Source organism: Microchirus variegatus, assembly GCF_963457635.1.
Source record: "Microchirus variegatus genome assembly, chromosome: 1".
Lineage (NCBI taxonomy): Eukaryota > Metazoa > Chordata > Actinopteri > Pleuronectiformes > Soleidae > Microchirus > Microchirus variegatus.
In genome coordinates, this window is record NC_139802.1 from 24,959,415 (window position 1) to 24,983,467 (window position 24,053).

General features: G+C 39.6%; 1 protein-coding gene across 1 annotated transcript in view; it reads left to right on the plus strand.

Moving 5' to 3' along the window:
* tmem145 (transmembrane protein 145) overlaps window positions 1-24,053 on the plus strand; it is a gene marked incomplete at its 3' end in the record, with an annotated part of 222,919 nt that overhangs the window by 34,686 nt on the left and 164,180 nt on the right. Inside the window, exons 2-3 of the mRNA XM_083886994.1 lie at window positions 21,207-21,281; window positions 23,726-23,803. Of these exons, the coding sequence (XP_083743120.1) occupies window positions 21,207-21,281; window positions 23,726-23,803 (153 nt within the window). The remainder of the gene's footprint in view (window positions 1-21,206; window positions 21,282-23,725; window positions 23,804-24,053) is intronic.

Sequence of the window (24,053 nt, forward strand, 5' to 3'; positions counted from 1 at the left end):
TCACCAATTCTTTCCGGTTCCCAGAGCTCGACTTAAGTGTACACTAATACTATTAGTATTAGTGTTCCTAAATAGTCCATTAATCTGCCGCTAACTATCTTAAAGAGCGATTCCTTATTTCAAAATAATTATATAATTATATCATTACAATTATTATTTAGTTATAGGTTAGTTGTAGTGGTAGTAAAGTTTTTAGTCTGTTTTAGGTTTGTTTAGTATTCCTTTTAATTGAGTTTAGTTTGGATGGAGCCTTTAGAGCTTTGGATTATAATAATAATAATAAAAATAATAATATTAATATTACATATGAGGAACCCTCACCATAGATGCTGGCATGTGATGTTTCTCAGGTTGAAAGACAAACATGAACAGGTAAAATAAACATGGTTATGGTGTGAACTCTTAATCCTATAGAAACCGTAATAAATGTCACTTTGCAGCAATACAATCATATCATAATTGTATACAGTATACTCTGATATGTCACAGTAGATTAAACCAGCCATATGTATATGAAGTACTTAAAGGTCACATAGAGTGGTCCTGTTGCACATAAATGTTAGTTATGGAGGTCTTCTTACGTATATTAACTTGTTTTTATGGTCAAAAACCTCCTAGTTGCTGTAAACGAGCCGATTGAAATCCTCTTTTCTGACGCTTTTCGTCAGCCGTGATGTTTCAGAGTGAACTTTCACCCCCAGAAGACAGAGGCTTGTGATTGGCCAGTACTATTCAGCACACCAGCTCTCAGAAGCGCAGCTCCCCCCTCTGGAACAGTGGATGCACTGCTCCTGATTATCAAAACATTGTTTTATCAGTGTTTAAATATAGCTTCGTCACGACTCCCCGCCACAGTCTCTTTTATGACTTTGACCCGGAGTCAGACCCAGAGTCAGAAGACACTGTCGCTCGTGAAACACCTCCACAATGGACGTTATTCTTCTTCTGCGATTCAATGTACGCAACCGGATGTGCCCGGACTAGTGCCCGGAGCAGCACGATCTGCTGTTCAGGAGAACTGCTGTTTACGTTACTATTACGGGATTTTCAGAGATCTCGTTGAGCCCCGAGATTACAATAAACCCAGCGTTCTCAGCAATGGCTGAACTGTTTGTTTCGAACCTTCAGGGCTTCATAAACAAGGTAATGACACTGATACACACCAAAAAAACAGCGTTAATAGGAACTTCTGGTCGAGTTCCGCTTTAAATCTGAGCCCAAACTAAAATTTACAGCAGTAAATTAAACAGTTATCTTAATCCAAGCTCATCAGATATAAAACAATGGACATGTCACTGTACCAGGAGCCATTTTCAGCTTGTCATGTAGTTTACCTACTTCACAACAGAAAGTAAGCATAATCTTGTTTATATATCTATATATTAGGGGTGTGACGATACATTCAGCTCACGAGACGAGACGAGACACGATATTGGGTTCACGAGAATGAGACGAGACGAGATTTTGAGAAAATTACAATGACAATATATATGACTGGACCAACAGATTTATTTAAACAAGTTGCACATGCATTTTGAAATGTATAACTCTTTACATGCATGATGTAAGCAGGGTTTCCCCCCAGAAAACCGGCTAAGCCCGGTGGTATCTCTCAGGGCCCACTGGCGGCCGACTGCGTTTTTTTGTAAAAAAAAAAAAAAAATGTAATTAAAAGTTCACTGGAAATGTTTAATTATGACTTTTATGTGTTATTGTAAGACATTTATTAACAATACTTAAACACTAACTATAGAGTCATTTAATTAAATAAATAATATACATTTTTTTCACTTAAGTTAAATATTAATTAAGTAATCGGCCAGTGAATCTTAAAACAAGCCATGCAATGTTTACATTTAAAAGTAAAATAAAGCAACATAAATATAAAAGTGGTAGTGCCCCCTCATCTGCCTCATCTGGTGCAGACAAATGGCCCTTTTATTTCTGCGCACCGCCCCTGCGCTGTTCTCTTCTCCCTCTCCTGCGCCCTTCCTCGCTCTGCGCTGCTGCGTCTCCAAGCGGTCTCTTCCAAAGCAGCCTGGATCATTTCTCTACGTGTTTTATCCCCACATAAGAATAATGATCTTTATGACGAGGATGGTGTACAGTCGCGATGAAGTGCAGGTGATCTGAGTGAAACGTGGTGACAGACTCTGAAGAGCAGAGCGCACTTTTCATAGTTTTCACTTAATTCTTAATCTTTGTGAAAGAAGACGCTTTAACGCTGTAATTAAGGGAATAACAGATGCATCAGATGAGCTGATGTCTTTAGTGAACTGAGAATGTTCTCTGCTGTGAAGTGAATGTCGTGGAGAGTTCATAATCTGTGCCGCACGCAGCCAAGTTTCACTTTTGCGCAGAGAGTTTCCAGCGTTTAACAGGTGCGTGTTTCGACCGCCGAGTTATCGGTGCATCCCTAAATATAACATCTTTATTTTTTTTTTAATGTATTTTTTGGGCCTTTTTGCCTTTAATGATAGCATAGTATAGAGAGACAGGAAACAGGAGGCAGAGAGATGGGGAATGACACGCAGGAAAGACCTCTAGGTGCGGGATTCGTACCAATAAATAAACAAATAAAACAAAACAAATAAACTGGCCCGCCAGGCTTATAATACACTGGGGGAAACCGTGATGTAAGGATGAGCTTTTAATAAACTTCTTCTTCCACAGATTGAAACAAAAATTCTTCTTTTCCTTCTCCTTCTTTAGGTCACAAATCTCGCGGGACAGTTTTTTACCGCGACGAGAAATATCGTCAAGTTTAATCTCGTCACACCCCTACTATATATACATATAAAGATGTATATATCTATATAAATATATATATATATAGATATATATCAGAGGTTGCGCTAGACTTTTTTGTTGTCTGTCATTTTGATTGACAGGGTCATAAAAATCCTGTCATAAGCTATTTTTACCAGTCACTTTAATTTTTTAAATGACAATAAATATTCAATTGCATTTAATTTTAATTCATTTGTAATTAATATTCAGTCCAAAAAAGCTGAACAAATAATCCACACCCTGGATACACACATCAAGCAGAATATGAAGAATATGTAACTTTTTCTCCGCAGTAACAAAAACATCTGACTGTGTGGCCCAAGTAGCTACATATGAACAATGAATAGTAAAATATGAGCGGGTCACAGATGTGCTCCAAAGTCTCCTGTCCATAGCTCTTTAACGCGCTGTCAGCACCGTCCTCAGCCAGGAGAACTCCCGCTCCCACTGAACTCTGTACTCCCGCCTCACCTCCTTGCTGCCGCTTCCTCGCTCTGCCGAGGCCAAGGGCTGAGTTTGTCCTTCATCTTCATCTGCATCTATCCCTCTTTTTTCACCTCTTTTATCAACATCGTTATTGGGCCTTTTAAAGAAACTTCCGACACTCAACTGCCGTGACATTTTTCTTCTTTTCTACTTTTCTTCTTCTACAAGAGCCAATTACTTTAATATGCTCTTTGCCACCAAGTGGTCAGGGGTGTGAATTGCAATATGTCAAAATGACGGATGGCCCTCAGATTTTTCTGTCGCCGTTTTAAAAAAAGGGTAAATGACGGAAAATATTCGGTTTACGCGCCCCCATATATACATATATACATATATACGCATACACATACATACACGTGTATACACACATATATAGTTTTAGTCATTAGCTGAAAAGCTTTATCTAAAAATCTAAGAAATGTTTAAGCTTTAAAAGTAAAGTAGTAAGTAGTTTTTTTTCACTATTTTAGGATCAACATGTTAGTTCTTGTGCTGGAAAGATTCTTCAGGCAGGACGACACATGGGCAGATTTCAGGCTGAGCAGAGAAGCCCTGGTTGTGCTTCTGGATCTTCTCAACCAAGACATTTATATTCTATTTAATGTAAATGTTGTTAATATCGTGTTAATAGTGCTTGTTTTGTGTTTTACATTTTTATACATATATATAATATAAAAGCTATATATATATATATAGCTATATATGTATGTATACATACATATATATATGTGTCCAGCCATGACAAAAGCATTCACAAGTCTACTTCGGGACATTTGGAGTTATTTACAGATTCCGAAAGTGTGATTTCTAAGCTTTCCAACAATTTCAAACACATGTAAATCTTTAAATTTTTGAAGAAGATGTGGTTATTTGAATGTAGGCACTCCTCAAAATTCTTTAGGGAGAAATTCAGCCTGAAAGATTTTGACCTACTTGAGGAGCCAGGCCAATAACTGCTCATTTGCATCACATTTACATGGTCACAACCCCCCACCCAGTCTAGCTGTCAGTGACATCTGATGTCTGTTAGCCCACAGGACAGAAACAGTGTAGCAGTTTGAAAAGAAAAGGAATGAATGTAGTTAATGTCAATGTAGTGTTATTTGCCTTAAGTATTTCAGTGAACTGATGAATCAGAATTTACTTTATTGATCCCCAGAGGAAAATTCTTCTGTTACAAAAAGCAATTGAATAAAAATGAGAAACAAGAAAGGTGAACGATAGATACATACTTCAAATATCAAATAAAATATATCTAAGTGTGTGAAGGAGAGTTCAATATTTTCCAGACCATGGACTATATTATTATCTTCAATACCAGTTCCTCACCCACAATGTGGCTGTACCACTGCCACTCTGTCCATCACAGTTGATATGCGGGCTAAATGGTGGCATCTTCTGCTTACTCTTCTGTGCTGTAACCTTTGGTGCTGGGCATGTGAAGTCTTTTGGCAGGTGGGGCCAGGACGCTCATCAAAGTGTTAGATTATGTCAGTCAGAGTGCCTTTGCCAATTCAGAAAGAAAAAAAAATACTTGTTTCAGATCATGGTTCATGTTAACAGGCACTTTATCACTGAATCAGTATAGATTGATCAGTAGTATTGCTTGAATGATGTGTTAATGCCACACCTTTATGTGCATGAATGCACGTGTAATTAACACGTTCATCGCACATTGTGTTAATCACATGTGTGATTCATGCATGCAAAGGTGTGGCATTCACACATCATTCAATGCAATGTTAGGTTTCGAACACGGGAGTTTCGTCTCAAAGCATATGAATTATCAAACTGAACCTGCGGGTGTACAAAATCTCAAAGAGGGCCGTGACATGCTACCCTTAAGACTTATAATGCGCTCATCTGACCGAACACAATTTTGGAAGTGCGTATAACACACCAATAGTGAGCTAGCCAATCTTTAGTATAGATAATAACCGTTATGGCAACAAAACGCTCTGAAACGCACCAGAAGTGTGTTATCCACACGTTATTCTTGCACAGCAGAGGTCATATACTCCCGTACATATCGATCAGATGATTGTAGCTTATAATACGATCATCTGACTGAACACGAGTTTCGATGTGCGCATCATTCTCATTGTAATAATACAGTACCGAGCTAGCGAGCTTAGCAAGCACAGCTAATAACAATGTAGCCAAACGGCGTTATGAAACGCACAGTGGATTATTAACCTCTTCTTCCCTGACCCTCCTTTTGGAGTCCCTGCTCGAAAATGACATGCCCAAACTAAATAGAGTAAACCTATGCAGTTACAAGCTCTATGTGGATTATCTTGGTATCAAAATAAAGAAAACACTTGTGAGATTCCACCAAAGGTGTAAGTTTCACTGTAGATGCCACTGTGTCAGAGTAAATGTACATGGAACACAGCATAAATGAAGGATTTTTTTCTCTCGCCTAAATAAATATTGCATTTTAAAGCAAATATCACCTTTAAAATATGCAGTAGGAGCTTAAAAACACATGGAGGTCATGTAACAACATGTGGACATGAGCTGTGCAAAGTTTGATGCTGCTGAAATAAAGCAGAGTGAAATTACAGCGGTTTTAGTAAAGAGATGTCTGGGCGTTCTCACTTTTGGCTAAGCTTTTAGATTTCTTAGGTACCAAATTATTAAAAACCAATTACATTTTACATATATGTCACTATTGGTCTAAAAAGAACTTGTTTTGAAAAAAAAGAAAAAAAAGTATAATAACTCGCCTAAAATCGATGCTCCCTGTGCGATGCGTAATAATAACTCTGTGGCTCTGAAGTGTCTTCAGTTACGCATCGCCATAGCTCTGGCTTACCTTTGTCAATTAGGGTGATTGACAGCTCGTTTTAAACGTCCAAACCGGTAGGATCAGACCCCGGTATCCAAATGCGTGTGAATCACTTCATTAGCGAGTCAAAATGACATAAATGCATATGACGCATTTGGGCGGACATTTGCCCTTCTCTAATCAGAACGATCTAATGTCGCTCTGTAATGATCAATCAGACCGGGATTTGTTCCCAAAGCATGCTGGAAAGTGTAGTTCTTCAATAGAAGTGGTTTTGTTGTTCCGGTGGAAATAATTTGTTTTGATAAACAGCAAAGGTAAGACAATATTTCTGGTTGTAGTTCTTGAAAGTCAGGTGTTGTTTTGCTGGAATCTGTAGATTCTCCGCTGTCCAGCTGACACGTGTTTTTTTTGTTTACATAATCACGCTGGCGCTCCGGTGCCGCTTTTCAATGTGTGCGCTGTGACGGTTTTTTTCCGCTCCTGCTGTTTGATCAATCATTGTTTTAACTGTGTTTCGTGAACATAATAATGATTTATATGAGCTTCTAGTTGAGTTTCTGACCTTTCTGTGGGTATGCAGCATGTCTGTGTTTGTTGAAGTTAGATATGGTTTTATGACGCTTTTGTTTGCTGCGTCTGACGCTGCCCCCGATCCCGGGGGCAACCGTGAAGAAGAGGTTAAAAGACAGCGTCCCTATGTGCGTCTGTATGTGACTTTGAATGAACACTAACAACATAGATTAACAACGTTAATGAAAACTCACCCCATACAATAACAAGAAAAAACATCCCTGTATGTGACTGAACACTAACGTTACGTATATGAAAACTCACCCATGAGGAGATAGAGCGGTGCTGGCGTCACGTCATCATCTCAGACAACTACTGTGTCTGTCCTGCTCTCTTTCAGCTGCTGAATAATCCATCTGTTTGTTGTTTTTGGGACGATGAAGTCTGCTAACACGTTAGCATAAAGATTGCTAGCTTAACAGTCCACACACCAGCAGTCTCTGTGCTTTCTCTGTCCTTGTGAAGACGTTCAGCCATAGACAATTATTGTCCTGTTCTTCTTGCCTTCCTTCGTTCAACAAAGCTTTGATGACGACTGCTTTGATGACAATCACGCTTTAATTTTGCACTGCACACACGCACGCACGCACGCACGCACGCACGCACACACACACACACAACTGCTGGAAAGTTCCAGACACTCTCTCTCTCCCCCTCTCTCTCTGTACGTGCATATTAATTAGCCATGTGTATTCTTCGTGATGAATAAACAACAAAAGCTCTGGAATGTGAGCTCGCCACACCCAAACTAGGAATGATTCACAGCAAATTGAATTAACAACCTTAATTCCAACACAAAGTTTATGGTTTTAAGACCCACAATACTGTGATTTGAAGCATGTAGTGGCTTCTTCAAAACTTCAACTTGTGTAATTTTGAAAAAAAAAACTTTTTCCTGTTTTTTCTCGTTTTGCGATTTGCCGACTTGTTCCCGATTTGTCTGTGGCGGGTCACATATTTTATATATATAGCTTTTTATGTTAAAATAATAAAATCCAAGATACTATTTAACAGTGTATTTATTATCAAAAAATATAAACACATATATAATAAATATGTTTTTAGGGACACATCTTTCAAGGATAGAGAGGAGTCTCTCCATCCTCCTCTCATTTCTCTCCTCATGTCTTCCCTGAGGAGGTCGATCAGTTCACCGTCCCTGTCCCTCTTCCTCCTCTGAGGTTCTGGTCTGTTTGGGTCCTCCACATCATCATCCTCCTCCACCCCATCGTCCTCCTCTTCACCCACTGCTGCAACTTTGCCCTGGTCTGTCTGTCCTCATGGATGAGATGCTGGGACAGAAGCACTCGATCTCTGAGGACATCCCAGGGCAAAGTTGCAGCAGTGGGCTTCCCCATTCGGACACTGGCAATCCTGAAACGGGATTCATCAAGTCAACAAAAACAACAATGAAAGAACATTTTAAAAGTACATTATTAATGCCCATGATAAACCAAATATAATGTAAAACACTGAACAGACATCAAACTAATATATACATACTACATACAGTATCCTTACTTAATATTTTTTTTTTTTTTTTAAACTTTCTTTTTATTTATTTTTCCAATAAAAAAAAAACAAAAAACATATACAAACATATAAATATACACACAAAACAGGTACATTAGACAGGGTCATCCATAGCAAAGTATAATATAATAGTATATAAGGTTATTGTTCCAAACAACTGGCTGGCAGAAATCAAACTGGGGGATCATGTCGAAGGATTAGGGCACTCCAGTCTCTCTCTGTTCACAGTGGCTCATGGCCCAGAGGAAAAATACACTGATGATAATAATAATAAAATAAAATAAATAAATAAATAAAAAATACGGATATTCCCACACAGAATATGCAATTACCTCTCATCTATGTAGTCCCTCCACTTCTTCCAGTATTGGTCACCTCTTTCAGTGTTGAACCTCAGGGAAAACGTCAACCTTTCCATGTTATAGATTTCTTCAACTATTCCTGTCCAGTCTGAAATTGTTGGACACTCCTTGTTCAGCCACTTCCTGGTTATTGCCTTTTTGCTACTTGCCAATAAGATTTGTAATAGATATCTGTCTTGCTTATTTATCTCAGTTAGTATGTTTCCCAAATATACAACACCGAAACTGGGACCAAGCTGCAAATTGAATATTGAATTAATTGCTGCTATAATGTCTTCCCAATAAGAAGAAATTGTGGGACATTCCCAGAATATGTGAAAATGGCCAGCAGCCACATTATCACATTCTCTCCAACATCGTCCTTGAGCTGGATTATTGGTCTGTAAACTTTTGATTCTGGGAGTTGTAAAGAATCTTAGGGTATTTTTCCAAACGAATTCCCTCCACAGATCTGAACTAGAAGTAGTGGACATTGTCTTGCAAATATTCAGCCAATCATCTTCAGATATCTGTATGTTAGCGTCTTTTTCCCACCTCGATTTAATATACATTGTGGAGAAACCCCTGTCCTTCTGTAAAGCTGAATAAATCCTAGAGATCAGTTTTCCGCTCACATTTCCTTTATAGGCTTTAGCAAATATTTCTATCAGGTTCATTCCTTCTTCCACAATTGTTTTGATGTTTTTATTAAAATAATTTCTCAATTGAAAATATCTGAAGAGATCCTGTTTCTCCAAATTGTGTTTTTTCTTGAGATAATCAAAAGAAACCAAGACAGTACTAGTAGAAACTGTACAATAAGAGGTAATACCTAGGTTTGTCCAATGTGTAAACCTGCCGTCCAGTTTGGCTGGCGTGAATTCTGTATCGAATGCTACCCAGCGTAATAGTCGCGCATTTCTTTCAAATTTAGGGTCTTTAAGAATTTTGTACCATATATTTAAAGGGTTTATAATCAAATTAATTAGTTTATCTGTCGATAAGTATTTTTTCAAGAGATTTTTATCTCCCAGCAAAGAGGGGAGAGGTTCACATATAAAATTTTGTTCTAACTCTTTCCATTTTGCATCACATTCCGGATCACACCAACCAACCAAGAACCGTAACTGTGCCGCTCTGTAATAATCCTCCAAACAGGGTAGAGCCCTACCACCTTTATCTTTTGGCAACTGAAGTGTCTGAAATCTAATCCGCGGTCTTTGTTTTGCCCAAATAAAAGTAGATATCATCCTATTCCATGCGTCAAATTGCTTTGGTGGTATTTCAATTGGCAACGACTGGAAGAGATACAAGAGGCGGGGCAACACGTTCATCTTAACAATGTCTATCCGGTTGTACATGTTTGTCGGTAGTAAGGACCAGCGATTTAGGTCTGTCTTAATGTCAGCTGTTATAGAGGTATAGTTGTGGTCATATATGGTAGTTAAGTCCTTTGGTATTTGTACTCCGAGGTATTTCATAATATTATTTGTCAGTTTAAATCTACATGTTGTATAAATGTCTTTGTGTGGTCTCAGATTATACGTCAGAGTTTGGGTTTTATTTAAATTTAGTTTATAGCCAGAGTATGAGCCAAATTCTTCAAGTCGACATAACAGTTTGGGGAGACTTACTTTGGGGTTGCTAAGGGTCACAAGAATATGATCTGCATATAGACAAATTTTATATTGTGTGTTTCCAATCAGCACACCAGTTAACCAGTTATGTCCTTATCCTCTCTTATCATCTGAGCCAGTGGCTCAATAAAAAGAGCAAAAAGTGTAGGACTAAGGGGGCACCCCTGACGACAACCCCTCTCAAGAAGTATTGTATTAGACAATGGCCCGTTAATTTTTATTCTGGCTGTGGGGGAACAGTATAGGGAGTTCAAACATCCAATTACCTGATCATTGAAGCCGAAACGTGTAAGAACCAGATACAAATATTTCCAACGGACGGAGTCAAAGGCCTTTTCGGCATCAAGGCTAATGGCTATAGATTCCCTGTCACTACTTCTCATCCGATTAATGAGGTGGAGAGCTCGTCGCACGTTGTCTTGGGTTTGTCTGTGCTTCACAAAGCCAGTCTGATCTGGGTCTATCAGGTCTGGGACAATGTCCTCCATCCTTTTTGCGAGTATTGATGCATATAATCTGTAATCCATGTTTAGCACTGATATAGGTCTGTACGAGCTACATTGTGTCTTGTCTTTACCTGGTTTTGGGATCACTGAAATTACAGCTAGCCTCCAGGAAGGCGGTGTCTCCCCACCCCTGAGGACATAATTAAAGCATTTTTTAAGTACCGGTACCAGGATTTTTCGAAAGGTTTTATACCATGCCGCTGGATAGCCATCAGCTCCTGGCATTTTACCCGCTTTCAATCTTGATATGGCTTTATTAATTTCCACATCCGTAATGTCTTGGGTCATTAATTTATTCTGCTCCGTTCCCACCGATGGTAAATCTAAAGATGATAAATACTCTGATACAACTACTGATTCCGCTGCCTGGGGTTGTGAGTATAAGTTCTTATAATAAGTTTCAAATGCGTTTTGAATATCCTCCAATTTGTGACACATTCTATCAGTCTGTGAGTCTTTAATTTTGTGAATAAATCTTCCTGCCAATTGTTTGCGTATCCTCCACGCAAGCAGTTTTTTAGATTTAGGGCCATTTTCGTAGAATGTTTGTTTCATAAATTTAAGGTTTTTTTCTATTTGATTTTCATATATGTTGTTCAAAGTTTGTTTTGTTTCTCTGATTTGGTTAAGAACATCATTATCGTTATACGTCATATGTCTGGTTTCCAGGGATTTTAATTTTGCAGTCAGATCATTAATTTGTTTCTCTTTTTCTTTCTTCCTACGTACTGAACCACATTATTAGTTTGCCTCTGACAACAGACTTAGCCCCATCCCATAGTGTACTGGGAGACACCATCTCATTATCATTAAACAACATATACTCTTCAAATTCTTTCTCTACATATTCTCGGCACTGGGAGTCATTTAAGAGGCTGGTGTTTAGTCTCCACAGAGTCTCTTTAGGTTATCTAAATGCAGAGTCAGATATACCCCCGCATGGTCAGAAATATCTCTTACCCCTATGTCACATTTTATAATCCTATGCATGTCAGTTTTAAACATAAAAAAAATAATCAATTCTTGAGTACATGCAATGTGAGTGGGAGTAGACGGTAAAACATTTATCCGTCGGATGTAATTCGCGCCAAACATCCAACATTTTTATTTCTTTAAGTATTTTTTTGGTATATAATGCTTCAGGTTTTATATTTTTTGTTCTACTTGTAGAGTCTAGGGTGGGATGTAAATTAATATTCCAGTCGCCGGCACATATCAGCACACCTGATGCTTCCGTAGTTATCATGTTAAACACCTTTTTTATTAGTCCTTTATTAGTTCCTGGTGGTCTATAAAAATTAAATAATGTTACTTCTTTATTATCAATGAAACCTTTAACCAATAAGTAGCGCCCTTCTTTATCTGTAATTTGTGAGGAAAACTGGAAATTTACCCTGTTCGAAATTAATACTGCTACACCCCTTGCACTTCCTTTCTCAAATGAGGAATAGAATGAGTTCTTAAACCCCATTTTACACAGTTTCCCATGTTCAGTATTTGTAAGGTGAGTCTCTTGCCAGAAGATTATATCTTGCTTCTCTCTTTTCATTTTAGTGATGGCTTTACTCCTCTTGATGGGATTATTTAGCCCATTAACATTAAGAGTGATTACTCTGTACTCTTGATGGTGCATTTCAATTGTTGGAAAAAGTTTACCTTAATTATCAAACATCCATAGATGACCAGAACAACAAAACATCTGCCTGTGTACCAAAGTAGAATACAACATGTGAACATAACATACATAATGAACATTTGTAACTTCCATCCTAGAAGTGTAGTTTCAACTTCTAATTTGGGAGGGGAATCCCTTAACCTAGAAGGTGCCCCTCCCCGTGTCACCCTTTCTCTCTGACAGGATAACATGAAAGTAGTGCACGTAGAAAAATAAACATTGGCTCCCAGACATAGTCAGTTTACCTGGAGGAGGATTATAATAGAAAAATAAACCTGATCATGCTATACAGTCTGTTGTGGTATTGCCTGTAGTACTCTTACCAGTCTCAGTAGATAAATCAGTTATTCACAATAACCAAAACCTCTCATGAAGCCTCCTCATTGCGACGAAACCCCTTCAGTTTGTGCTGAATATGCTTGAGGCGGAACTCATGCTGCCGACGTGATTTTGGGCCAGCTGTTTCCCACGGGGTTTGTTTTGATCTCGGGGGTGCATTCTGCGCGGGGGGATCTGCTCCGTGTCCGTCCGGTATGAGTCCCCTCTTCCTCAGGTCATCGGTCGTCTCCTCCACGTCGTTATAGATAACTGGCCCCGTGTCAAAAAACACTCTGAATTTTGCTGGGTAAAGCATCTGGAAACGAACGCCTTTTTCCTTGAGAGCTTTTCTGATAAAGGTGTATGCCTTTCTTTTCACGTGTACTTCTGTGGGGTAGTCCTGCTCAAAAAACACTTGTTTTCCGTTGTAGTGAATCTCCTTCTTTCTCCAAGCGGAGCGGAGCACCTGCTCTTCGGTTGTATACTCCAGGAAATAAACAAGCACGGACCTGGGGTTTTCATCTTGCGGCGGTCTGGGTCCCAGTGATCGGTGGCAGCGCTGAATACCGAGGGGGGTCTCGGTGAGAGACAGTTCACGTTTGAAAAATTGCTCCAGAAAAGTTTTCATGTTGTCCCCCTCGGCCCCCTCTGCAATACCGTAGATACGGATGTTGTTCCTCCGGGAACGCGCCTCCAGGTCCGTTAACTGGGCTTGAATGGACTTTTGTAGCTCAAGTGTATAAGTTAGCATCTCTGCTTGCTCGGTGTGACTTTCCTCCACGTCGGCCACTCTCTGCTCCGTCGCCTCAACTCTATCCGTTATTTCTTTTAACTCAGATGAAATGCCGTTTAGCTTCGTACACATTTCTCCTCGGAAGTCCACCAGCTCGCTCTTGAGTGTCCCAATTGCCTCGTTCAGGTCTTTTTTCACGTCCACAAGAACCGCCTGTATCTCGGCAATGATCTTTGTTTGAATAGCCTCCATAGCTTCTTGTTCAGCTAGTATGCTAACGTTAGCTGTATCCTCACTTTCCGTCGGCGTGTTATCGTCTTTTCCTGGGTTTCGTTGTGAATTCTGTCTGGTGTGTCTTTTCTTTCCCCCTGTCATGCTACATTAATATATTTTCTGCGTGATTATCCAGTGTTTTTTTGGGGGAAATAAGGCTGTCTGGGAGCCGCCGTTTTTTGCTGCCGTTCGCTCCTACGCCATACCGGAAGTCCACTTAATATTTCTTTTTGAAGTTGTCTTTTTAATTTTTTTTTTTGGCCTGCAAGGGAGTTACATTTTCTTGCAGGTCCATTCTTTGCAAAATAGTACTATTCAGAGACAAGACAACAAGCGAAGATGTGGTTTTAGCACGGGTGTTTAAATGACATGTTGCTGCCCCCTTCACATTTAAAATTATCATTATAGGCATAATAACATTACGCTTATCTTTTAGGAATGACAAAAGCAATATTTATGTCTTTGCCAGAGTGAAGAGGTGAGCTCATCTCTGAGGAGAATACAGCGAGCATTATTTTATTAGAAAATAAAATTATTAAAGTATGTTTCTTTCATGCCACCAACTACAATCAGTGTACGTGGTGAAATAAGTATTATATAAACCCACCACAAATATGTTAATTAAAGTTTAAATTAAAACAAAAGTTTGAAAGTTACACCGTGATTGAAACTACTGTTTCACGGTGCTTACAGACAGCAGGCAGCACACAGCGAACAGCAAATGCTGTGGTCAGTCATGTGACTTGTGCTTATTAATTACAAAAAAAGCGGTACGACTTTTAAAACAGAAGAAACGTTTAATTTGTTTTGTTTCATTGTTTTGTAATACTTACGTATGAAAATGAACTCGCTCCTCCCAGCCGCAACACGTCCGCCATGTTGGATTGGAAAGTTTTGCTGCGTGTAAAGAATTGTGGGATATGGTCGGCTGCGAAGGATACCCAGACCTATCCTTCCAAAACAAGCTAACGTCGGCCGCATATCGGAGCAGTCGAGGTGGACCGGTTCATTCGGGACAGCCTATGGCGCAGCGCTGTGACGCAATTTGACGACATCCGGTCGTCGAATCCACCCTTCCTGAATGAGACATACCTTGTGTGTGAGCTTGCTGGTGTGTGAGTGTGTTTATGCGCCGCAGCATTGTGAAACCCTGACTAATGAATCATTGAGAAGCCTGGCAGTCCAGTGGTGACTTGACTAGCTGATTGGTAATTAATTGTTGAATTAAATGAGGCTTAGCAAGCAAATAGTGATTTGGGAGAGAGAGAGAGAGGAAAAAAAGAAGGAATGTGTCGGAGAAGAAAGGACGGAAGCTTTGACGGAGGGAGAGCGAGAGAGACAAATCAAGCAAGAAAAGAAAAGAGAAACTGTGATGCTAAATTGACCATATACTGGATAAGCATAGCACTTGATAAATGTGAAAGTGAACACACACACACAAACACACACAGGTAGACACCTAATCCACTGTTGGTATTCACTTGGGTTTTTTTCTGCACACACACACACACACACACACACACACACACACACACACACACACACACACACACACACACACACACACACACACACACACACACACACACACACTTGATTGATTGATGATGCAGCCTATGCTGTTGAGAGCAATTACACTTCAGCCCTGGTGTCTTTGTTGCTCTGCAGTATCACTACGTGTGTGACTTTGAACAACTGCATTAGAGCAGTAGTCTCAGACACGCAGGACGATATTTTGTGGCCCCCCACTTGATATCAAAGTTTAATTTAAATGCGGCCTGCAGTGAGGATGAGGAAGAACAGCGCAAGAGGGAGAGAAATAAAGCTGCAGACTGTAGCAGCTGCTGATTCAAAACAGCAGTTACACACACACACGCAGATCTGTATCACAGTGTCTCAGCTGCTGTAAAGTTACTATAGTAGCCTATATGTGATTCTGTTTTCGCTCAACGGCTACGCTGGTTGCGCATCTAAACACGCATGGCGAGACTGCGAGGTTTGAGGTTTAAAGCACTCTGGTGCTACGTGAAGATGGATAGGATATACATGGAAAGTTCCGAAATCGAAATACAAGTAGAACATGCTGACACAGAAGAACTCACCGAAGCCGCGCTGCGGCTGTGTGCTTTGCCGGTGAGCCCGCTCTGCGTATAAACGTTTCATTAATGTTTATATATTTGTTTCAATCACTGAATGAAGCCTGTCATATTTGGGACAAGAGTCAGGACCTTAAATCACTTGCACAAAACGTTTGATCAGCACTCAGCATTTGTTTCTTGTTCATCCAGTGTGCGCAGAGAGCGCGAGGGGCGGGCGAGAGAGAGAGAGAGTGAGCGAGAAAGATCTGTGGTCTTGGTCATTAGTTCATTTACTTATATGTTGTGAAATATGTTTAAACTTAAATAAACTACATATACAGGTAGTTATGTCTCGTTGTATTAGTTTGTCCTGTTATTGACGTCATGCTGTCATCACCTGACAGCCTGGCTGATTGAAAGCCCCCAAATGCACTGTATGAATGTGTGAGTGAATGGGTGTGAATAGCAAACTGTAGTGTATTGTGGAAATTTCTCTGCTGCTGGTGAAGAATGAAATAGAGAACTTCTGCCGGCCGACAAGGTTTTATTTTCTTTGCAAGGAAAAGGTAAATCTTCACAGGAGTGATCCTGAGCAAAACGAAATCAAAACAAAATCAAAATTAACATTATTTACTAGTGCTGTCAGTTAAACGTGTTCACACTAACCTATTTTAACGGTGTCAATTTTTTTTATCGCGCGATTAACGCTCTTTTTGGCCAAGCAAACTTTTTTCCACATGCTGTTGAAGCAACTAGTAAGAACAACTACAAAACCCCACTGGATCTAGATAGACCGGAAACAAAACAACAGACACGCTGCGCGAGCGGGCCAAAGAGTAGTCGGCATGCGTAAGTAAGAGTAACCATTCCGTTTTGAGCGGATGGCGAGCGGTGTGCGCTTCTCCGCTAGCTCCTTCAGCTCAGATTAGCTCGTTACGGTAACAACACATTAAACCACGGGACTTTGGTTGAAGAACGGGGTAATGATGGAAATCAGGAACGTGGAATGAGGCCGGATTTTGACTGTCATTGTTAACGTTTGTATGAACATATGTAGAGGATTGGACAATTCTTTTGGTGAGTACATTAGATAGGCATTTAAACACACGTGGAATCAGGGTGCTGAGCAAAAAGAAAATAACTATGACTGGGATTATCATTGTTAAAAACCATGATGACCATCCTTGGCCTCAAGACTTTAGCCAAGAGAAGCATGAGTCATCTGCTACTGGTGGGGGTTGAATGGCATCTTGCATGTGTTTGATATTGTTGGTGATGTTCTCGTATTCACCAGGGACATAAAAACAGCAAGATACATTGAGAATGTAAATGCCCCCTTTTTCAGCTAAAATAATATCAAGAGCAAGTCTGTGCTGGATAACTGTTGTTCTAATTGCCGCCAGTTCAGTATTCATCAAGGTAAGCGCTATTTCAGTTTGGTTTGCTAATGAAAGAACAGACCAGACTAGTCCATTAATTTTGTTCAGGGCGGCAGCTGTTCCACCGCCTATAAATAGTGGCCAGCCAATGTTGGAGAGGTCCAGGGGTCAGTTAACACATAACCATCATATTTGAAGGGAATAGCAGTAATGTCTCGGCGAACTCGAAAATGCGTGGTAGATTGAATATTGGTGGTAGGAGGCTTCTTACGGAATCAGTTGCAACAATTGATTGGTGACAACAACCAGACCACTGAGAGTGAGGTGGCAAATTATGATAGGCCTTTCTGCCACAGACCACACGATTCCTGGTTGGGATGAAAGCTGTTTAAATGGGCAGGCAAATTGTGTCAGGGTATTATTAGGCCATCTGTGAGGACAATTGGTTGTTCTTGTAGCATTCACAAATATTCTAGTTTGACAGCTTGACCGGCCTAGGTAATACCTGATGATGATGTTGAACAAACACAAGTCTCTGCATGTTGTATAGGAACTTCAAGGGGGGAAGAGAGTGTCTAGAACGTTCCAGCAGTTATGTGTGAGTGTGTGTGTGTGTGTGTGTGCAGTGCGAAATTAAAGTGTGATTGTCATCAAAGCAGTCGTCATCAAAGCTTTGTTGAACAAAGGAAGGCAAGGAGAACAGGACAATATCTGAACTGTGGCTGAACGTCTTCACAAAGACAGAGAAAGTACAGAGACTGCTGGTGTGTGGACTGTTAGCATTTTAAGCTAGCGATCTTTATTGTGTTAGCAGACTTCATTGTCACAAAAACAGATGGATTATTCAGCGGCTGAAAGAGAGCAGGACAGACACAGTAGTTGTCTGAGATGATGACGTGACGCCAGCACCGCTCTATGTCCTTATGGGTGAGTTTTCATATACGTAACGTTAGTGTTCAGTCACATACAGGGATGTTTTTCTTGTTATTGTTTCACTAGCTCTAGCACAAACATGTGCTGAAGTGTTTGAATCATGTGTGAATGACACAGCTTTGTGTGTGAAGTATTGACTGTGATTCTAATGATTTGAGTTGTGAGTTAGGACATTATCAGCTCATTCAGGAAAAGACTGATCCATCCACACTACACCACAGAGCCACTTCAATGTATTTCATTAGTGTCTGATTTGATATTAGAAATATGTGTCTGTCTTTGATCCTTCTCTCTTAAGTATATATAGTATATTTTGTTTTCATGTAACAACAAAAACAGATGATGGAAATACAGTGGTATGCATGGTATGGTAGTGGCACTCCTGTAAATGTTCATCCTTTATAAATCATATATTTTGTTTGAATAATTCTTGCACACTTTCTGTAAATCATATAAACTTTATTTCACGTCTCAATTATCACTGTGTTTGTCTCCTATATGATATATTTAACTGAAATGTCTTTTTCAAAGAACCAATGATTTATAAAGGAAAATCATAAAGATTTACAGAGGTGACCAAACTTTTGCATATACCACTGTATGACACAAATGATAATGGCAGAATAAGCCCCCCCCCATATTTTTTTTTAGGTTTTTTCATTTCAAATCTTAAGAGGATATTATGTCCAGTTTTTTAATGTATTGTATATGTATTGTTCTGTGTAGCAGTGTAGCTCACAACAATAGCATCTGTGCTCATACAGAGCAGGGTGTGGTTTCACTGACAGCTTAGACCAGGAGGGGGGTGTGCTATGTAAATGTGATGATTCTGTCTCTTGGCTCTCAGAAGGTGTAAATCTTTGAGGCTAAAATTCTCCCTAAAGCAGTCAGATGTACATGTGTTTGACATTGTTTGAAAGCTTAGAAATCACACTTTCAAAATCTGTAAATAACTCCAAATGTCCCTAAGTAGACTTGTGACCGGTTTTGCCATGGCTGGACACATATCCACTCCGCTTTTCCGTCCTCATTGACTGGAAGAATGTGGAGTGTCTGGTGTTGGTTATTACAACCTAATACAGAGCAACACTTGCTGATTTATTATGAGCCATGTTTTAAATCGATAAACTCAGAAGCTCCAAAGGCTCAGGCTGATGCTCTTCACTTCTTCTTTTTATTTTACGGCGGCTGCCATCCATCTATAGGTGCAATACCGCCCCCTAGGTGCACTACCGCCCCTATCACAGACTATTTGACCCTCTATCTGAACCAATACCAGCTGTTATAAAGCAGTTTTTAGTTGTTAATGTCATGTCCAAAACCACTGCATTAAAGGTGACTTTCTCACCTGGACTGCAAGTTTACGGCAAGTTTATCTGCAACCGACTGAAACACCCAGTTGACTGGGAGTTTCACAGCAATTCTCAGGGACGTTAACTGCCGCAAATCCCACTTTTTATGCAGTGTAACGCCAGCTGAGCTAACGTTAGCATATTTACAGTTCATTTTCATGTAAGAACAGATACTCCGATTCGCTAACGTTATAATCATTGTTTTACAGACAGTAATGGATGGATCAGTCTGTTACTGAATGAGCTGATGATGTGCTAATAACTTTCAGCTTGTTGCTAAATCATTAGCATCACAGTCAATACTTCAAACACAAAGCTGTGTCATTAACACATGATTCAAGCACATCAGCACATGTTTGTGCTGGAGATAGTGAATAACAATAACAAGAAAAAACGTCCCTGTATGTGACTGAACACTAACGTTACATAGATTAACCACGTTAATGAAAACTCACCATAAGGAGATAGAGCGGGGTCATCATCTCAGACAAGTACTGTGTCTGTCCTGCTCTCTTTCGGCTGCTGAATAATCCATCTGTTTGTTGTTTTTGTGACAATGAAGTCTGCTAACATGTTAGCATAAAGATCGCTAGCTTAAAAAACTAACGAGTCCACTCACAGCAGAAGTGAGATCTGTGTCTGTCTTCAGTTCAGTGAAGTTCAGCCACAGTTTAATTATTGTCCGGTTCTCCTTGCCTTCCTTTGGTCAACAAAGCTTTGATGACGACTGCTTTGATGACAATCACGCTTTAATTTCGCACTGCACACGCTTAATAACTGCTGGAAAGTTCCACATACTCTCTCCCCCTCCCTCTATCTCTCTCTCTGTACGTGCATATTAAGTCACCATTTGTATTCTCCGTGACCATCAGCTGATTGGCTGAAAAAACAACAAAAGCTCTGGAATGTGAGATCGCCACACCCCAACTAGGAATGATTCATAGCGATTAAACAACCCTAATTCAAATACAAAGTTTATGGTTTTAAGACCCACAATACTGTGAAAACATTTTTTTTTATGTTTCAATCGTTTTGCACTGGGCTGACTTGCGCCCCCTTTGTCTTTGGCAGGTCACATTTTATATATTTATTGTATCCCTTTTCTTGTTAAGATATTAAAATACTTATTGCTCTCCTGTTTTATTGAGCAGTCCTTTATTTTAATATAGTGTCAAGCTTGAAACTTATATATCTGATGTCCACTTGAGCTGAATCTTTATATTTTGTTTCAAAAACAATTAATTGTGTTTCAATAGACTTTTTCTTCACAAAGTAGTTTTTGAGAGTTTTTGAGAGTATGGAGAGAGGGAGAGAGAGTGTGATCCATCCACCATGCTGATACTGCAGCGGTGACTTATGAAATGTCAAGTTCACCATCAGCACTATTATGTGGTCTCATGCTGCTAAGCTTATGGCTGGATAAGTGGTAGTTTACTCAAGAGTTACCTCTCTCCCTCTTACTTCTCTCCACGTCCTCCTCCTTTTTTACTGTCTCTGATAAGAACTGGTATTTGTTGACCTCATCTTTAGCTTCTATAGAATGACTTGTCTTCTTTTCTTTTTCAGTCCCGGCTCTTGCCACTTATCTCCTTTATTACACTGTTCACATCCGTTGTGTCTCTTCTCAAACATTAGTAGTTCACCTTTTTGGCCTTCATTCAGATAATGATTGGGACCAAAGTATAATCTTACTCCGACTCTCCTATATTATACTAATCTTATATTAAATAAGGTGAAAAATAAATCATACATCTGCCTGTTTATCTGGATCTTCTCCTAAATGTTCCTCCTCACCTCTTTATTTGCAGGACTGGGTTTTTCTCACTCGCTTCTGTTTTCTCACCGACTTTGGACGCTTGGACTTCAGGTTTCGATATTCAAAGGTATGTTTTGCTGGTTATCCATTTATTATTCCCAATGACTTTGCCAGGTTTTTGGAATTTTCTCACACTGTCTTCTCTTAACAAAAAATTTCTCTGTCATCCTTCCTTCTTTTCTTGACACTTGACACACAACAAAAATCAAGTTTGAACCAATTTATTAACAATTGTCACTCCATCCTTAGCAATGGTGCTAGCGAGTGTTCATAACATATAACACTCACTAGAGTAGGATGGAATAAAACACTAGCTGAATGGGAAATCGCTGACAACAGGATGAAGTTCCAACAGCTTTGAGCTAATATGTAATAACGTTACATTGGTTATGTGATAGTTAACTTAATTTCTTATATTATTTGCCAGAAACACAAGTCTGTCAAAGATATTTATGAGCCAGCTTAACCATAAGGAAAACTCCTTCACAGTGAATTTGTAGGTTCAGATTTAGCTCTAGAGGACAACACTCTCCTCCAGTATTGATTTTGTAGTGATTTCAATTGTAGCACATCAAAAAAATCTGCATGGATTCTGATATGACTGTTTCCCATCATGTCTCATGGACACATATTGTATATCTGAACCAGGACACAGGTGAAACTAGTCTTTTATTTCAGTGTCTGCACAGTCTTGACTAACTGACATAAATGAAGCCCACATTTTTTAATTTTATATTTATTTAATTTAACATAGGTCGAAGACAGAGCATGAAGAGTTCCTGGCAATTGCTAATCCACAACTCCAATCCCTAGTTGGTCTTTTGTATGTGAAATACACTATAAAATACATGACAGTGCAACACAATGAATTACATCACAGCAGACATATCACAAAGCACATACATACACTGTACAACATTTATACCAAATTTATCTAAAATGAGTACAGCTTAGATTTGATTTGATTTTTTATCCATATGGGTGACAGAGACATTGATGTGTTTGAACTGCAGCTGTGGGAGAATATTTAGTCTTTTTTCACTGCTAAGTTTTGTTTAATATTAAATGAGCTTGTTGTTATAATATCGCAGATTAAAGGACATTGTTCAGGTCTACTGGTGTTAAATAGGTCGAGCAGACAACAGAATTTTCTCGAGAGACAGATTTATTCCCAGTAAGATAATTTTCTCTCTCTCATCATTATCCTCTTTCTCACAAAATATATGCTTCATATACTCTGATCACATACTGAACAATATTTCAGATTTTCCTCCCAAGTATCACCAGAGAAAGCTCATACTACCGTTTGAGAACCATGACCAAACAGAAAGAGAACTAGGCTCTTGACCAAAGGGTTGCCAGTTTGAGTTCCCTCCAGGTCAATGTTACCCCTGAGCAAGATACCCAATCTCTATTGCTCATTGTTAAAGCTATACTTACCTTTCTTGCATTTTTTCTCTTTTCTTTTGTAATCTTAAATTACTCCTAATAAGCGTATGGCACTCTAAAACAAGATAAACCCACTAGGCTTTCAAACTCATCATTATTTAATTCTCATATTATTATGATAAAAGTATGACCAATTAAAACATTCTGACCAAATCAAATCGCTGTCACAGCTTGCGAGTCGCGCGCATCTCTGACAGAGCAGTGTTGCCAACGTGGCGACTTTGATGCTAAATCTGCTGACTTTTTGTGGTGTTTGGAGACTCTGCTGTGAAAGCATGTATCACTCTGCAGTTAATGTGCTCAACAAGCAGCGTGTGTTGCCAGGATCACCTCCCAAAGCACAGTAACCTCTGCAGTCCCAGCCTACAGTCAGCGTAGAGACAGCCAACCTCTGCACTCTGCCTCCAGGCTGCTAATGAATCACGCATGCGCATAGCCACTGCCATTCCTTTGTGAAGGGTGGGACTTTGAGGGAGGCTGAGGTGTTCCTGTTCAAATTTTTACTAAGTGCTGTGAGACATGCACGAAAGCTAAGTATAGCTTTAAATGGACACTCTAAAGTGAACTCAGCCGCAAAGGGACCACATTCAGTGCACTCCATATACCGGTCCCAAGCCTGGATAAATGGGAGGGTTGTGTCAGGAAGGGCAAAAAACAGTCAATGAAGTTTATATTTAATCATGCTCTTTAGTTTTTATGTTAACCTCCTGTAGAGGTAATTTTGTACATACAGGGGTTTGTATGTACAACCCTAACCCTACAATGTAGGTACCAGACAGTTGCCATATAAATTAATGCATTTCTGTCTGACGTCTGACGTGCATACGATCTATGTGGAAACAAGCAGTTCCTCTTCCTTCATCTTGACCAAGTGCATCAATCTTTCTCTCCACTCTTCCTGCTGCCCCCTCCTCCTCTTTTTCTTTCCATCTCCTATCCTATCCTATCCTATCCCCATCTCTATCATCTCCATTCTCTGTTTTGTTGTTTCCCTGTTTCATACTGTTAGCCTGCAGACTTGTCATTTCCTAATCTGTCTCCGTCTCTCCTCGCCTGGTGCAGTCGCGCTGCTGTCAGAACATACTGCTCTACTTTGATGACAGTTCTCAGTGGCCAGCTGTGTACAAAAGGCCTGAAAAGGTGAGATACTGAAAACATACTCTTTGCATCATGTGTTGGTTTTATTGTTTTATTTGCACATTTATAGATAGAACATCAGAGAAAAAACAGAAACCCATTATGGGCTTATTTTAAGCCCACCTATAATGGTAACACACAATAACAACGCAAAGTAGAGCTGCCACTCACTATTATTATAATCGATTAATGGGAATAATTATTTCTCCATTACTTGAGTACTTGATTGGTTGCTAAAATGTCATAAAATGTT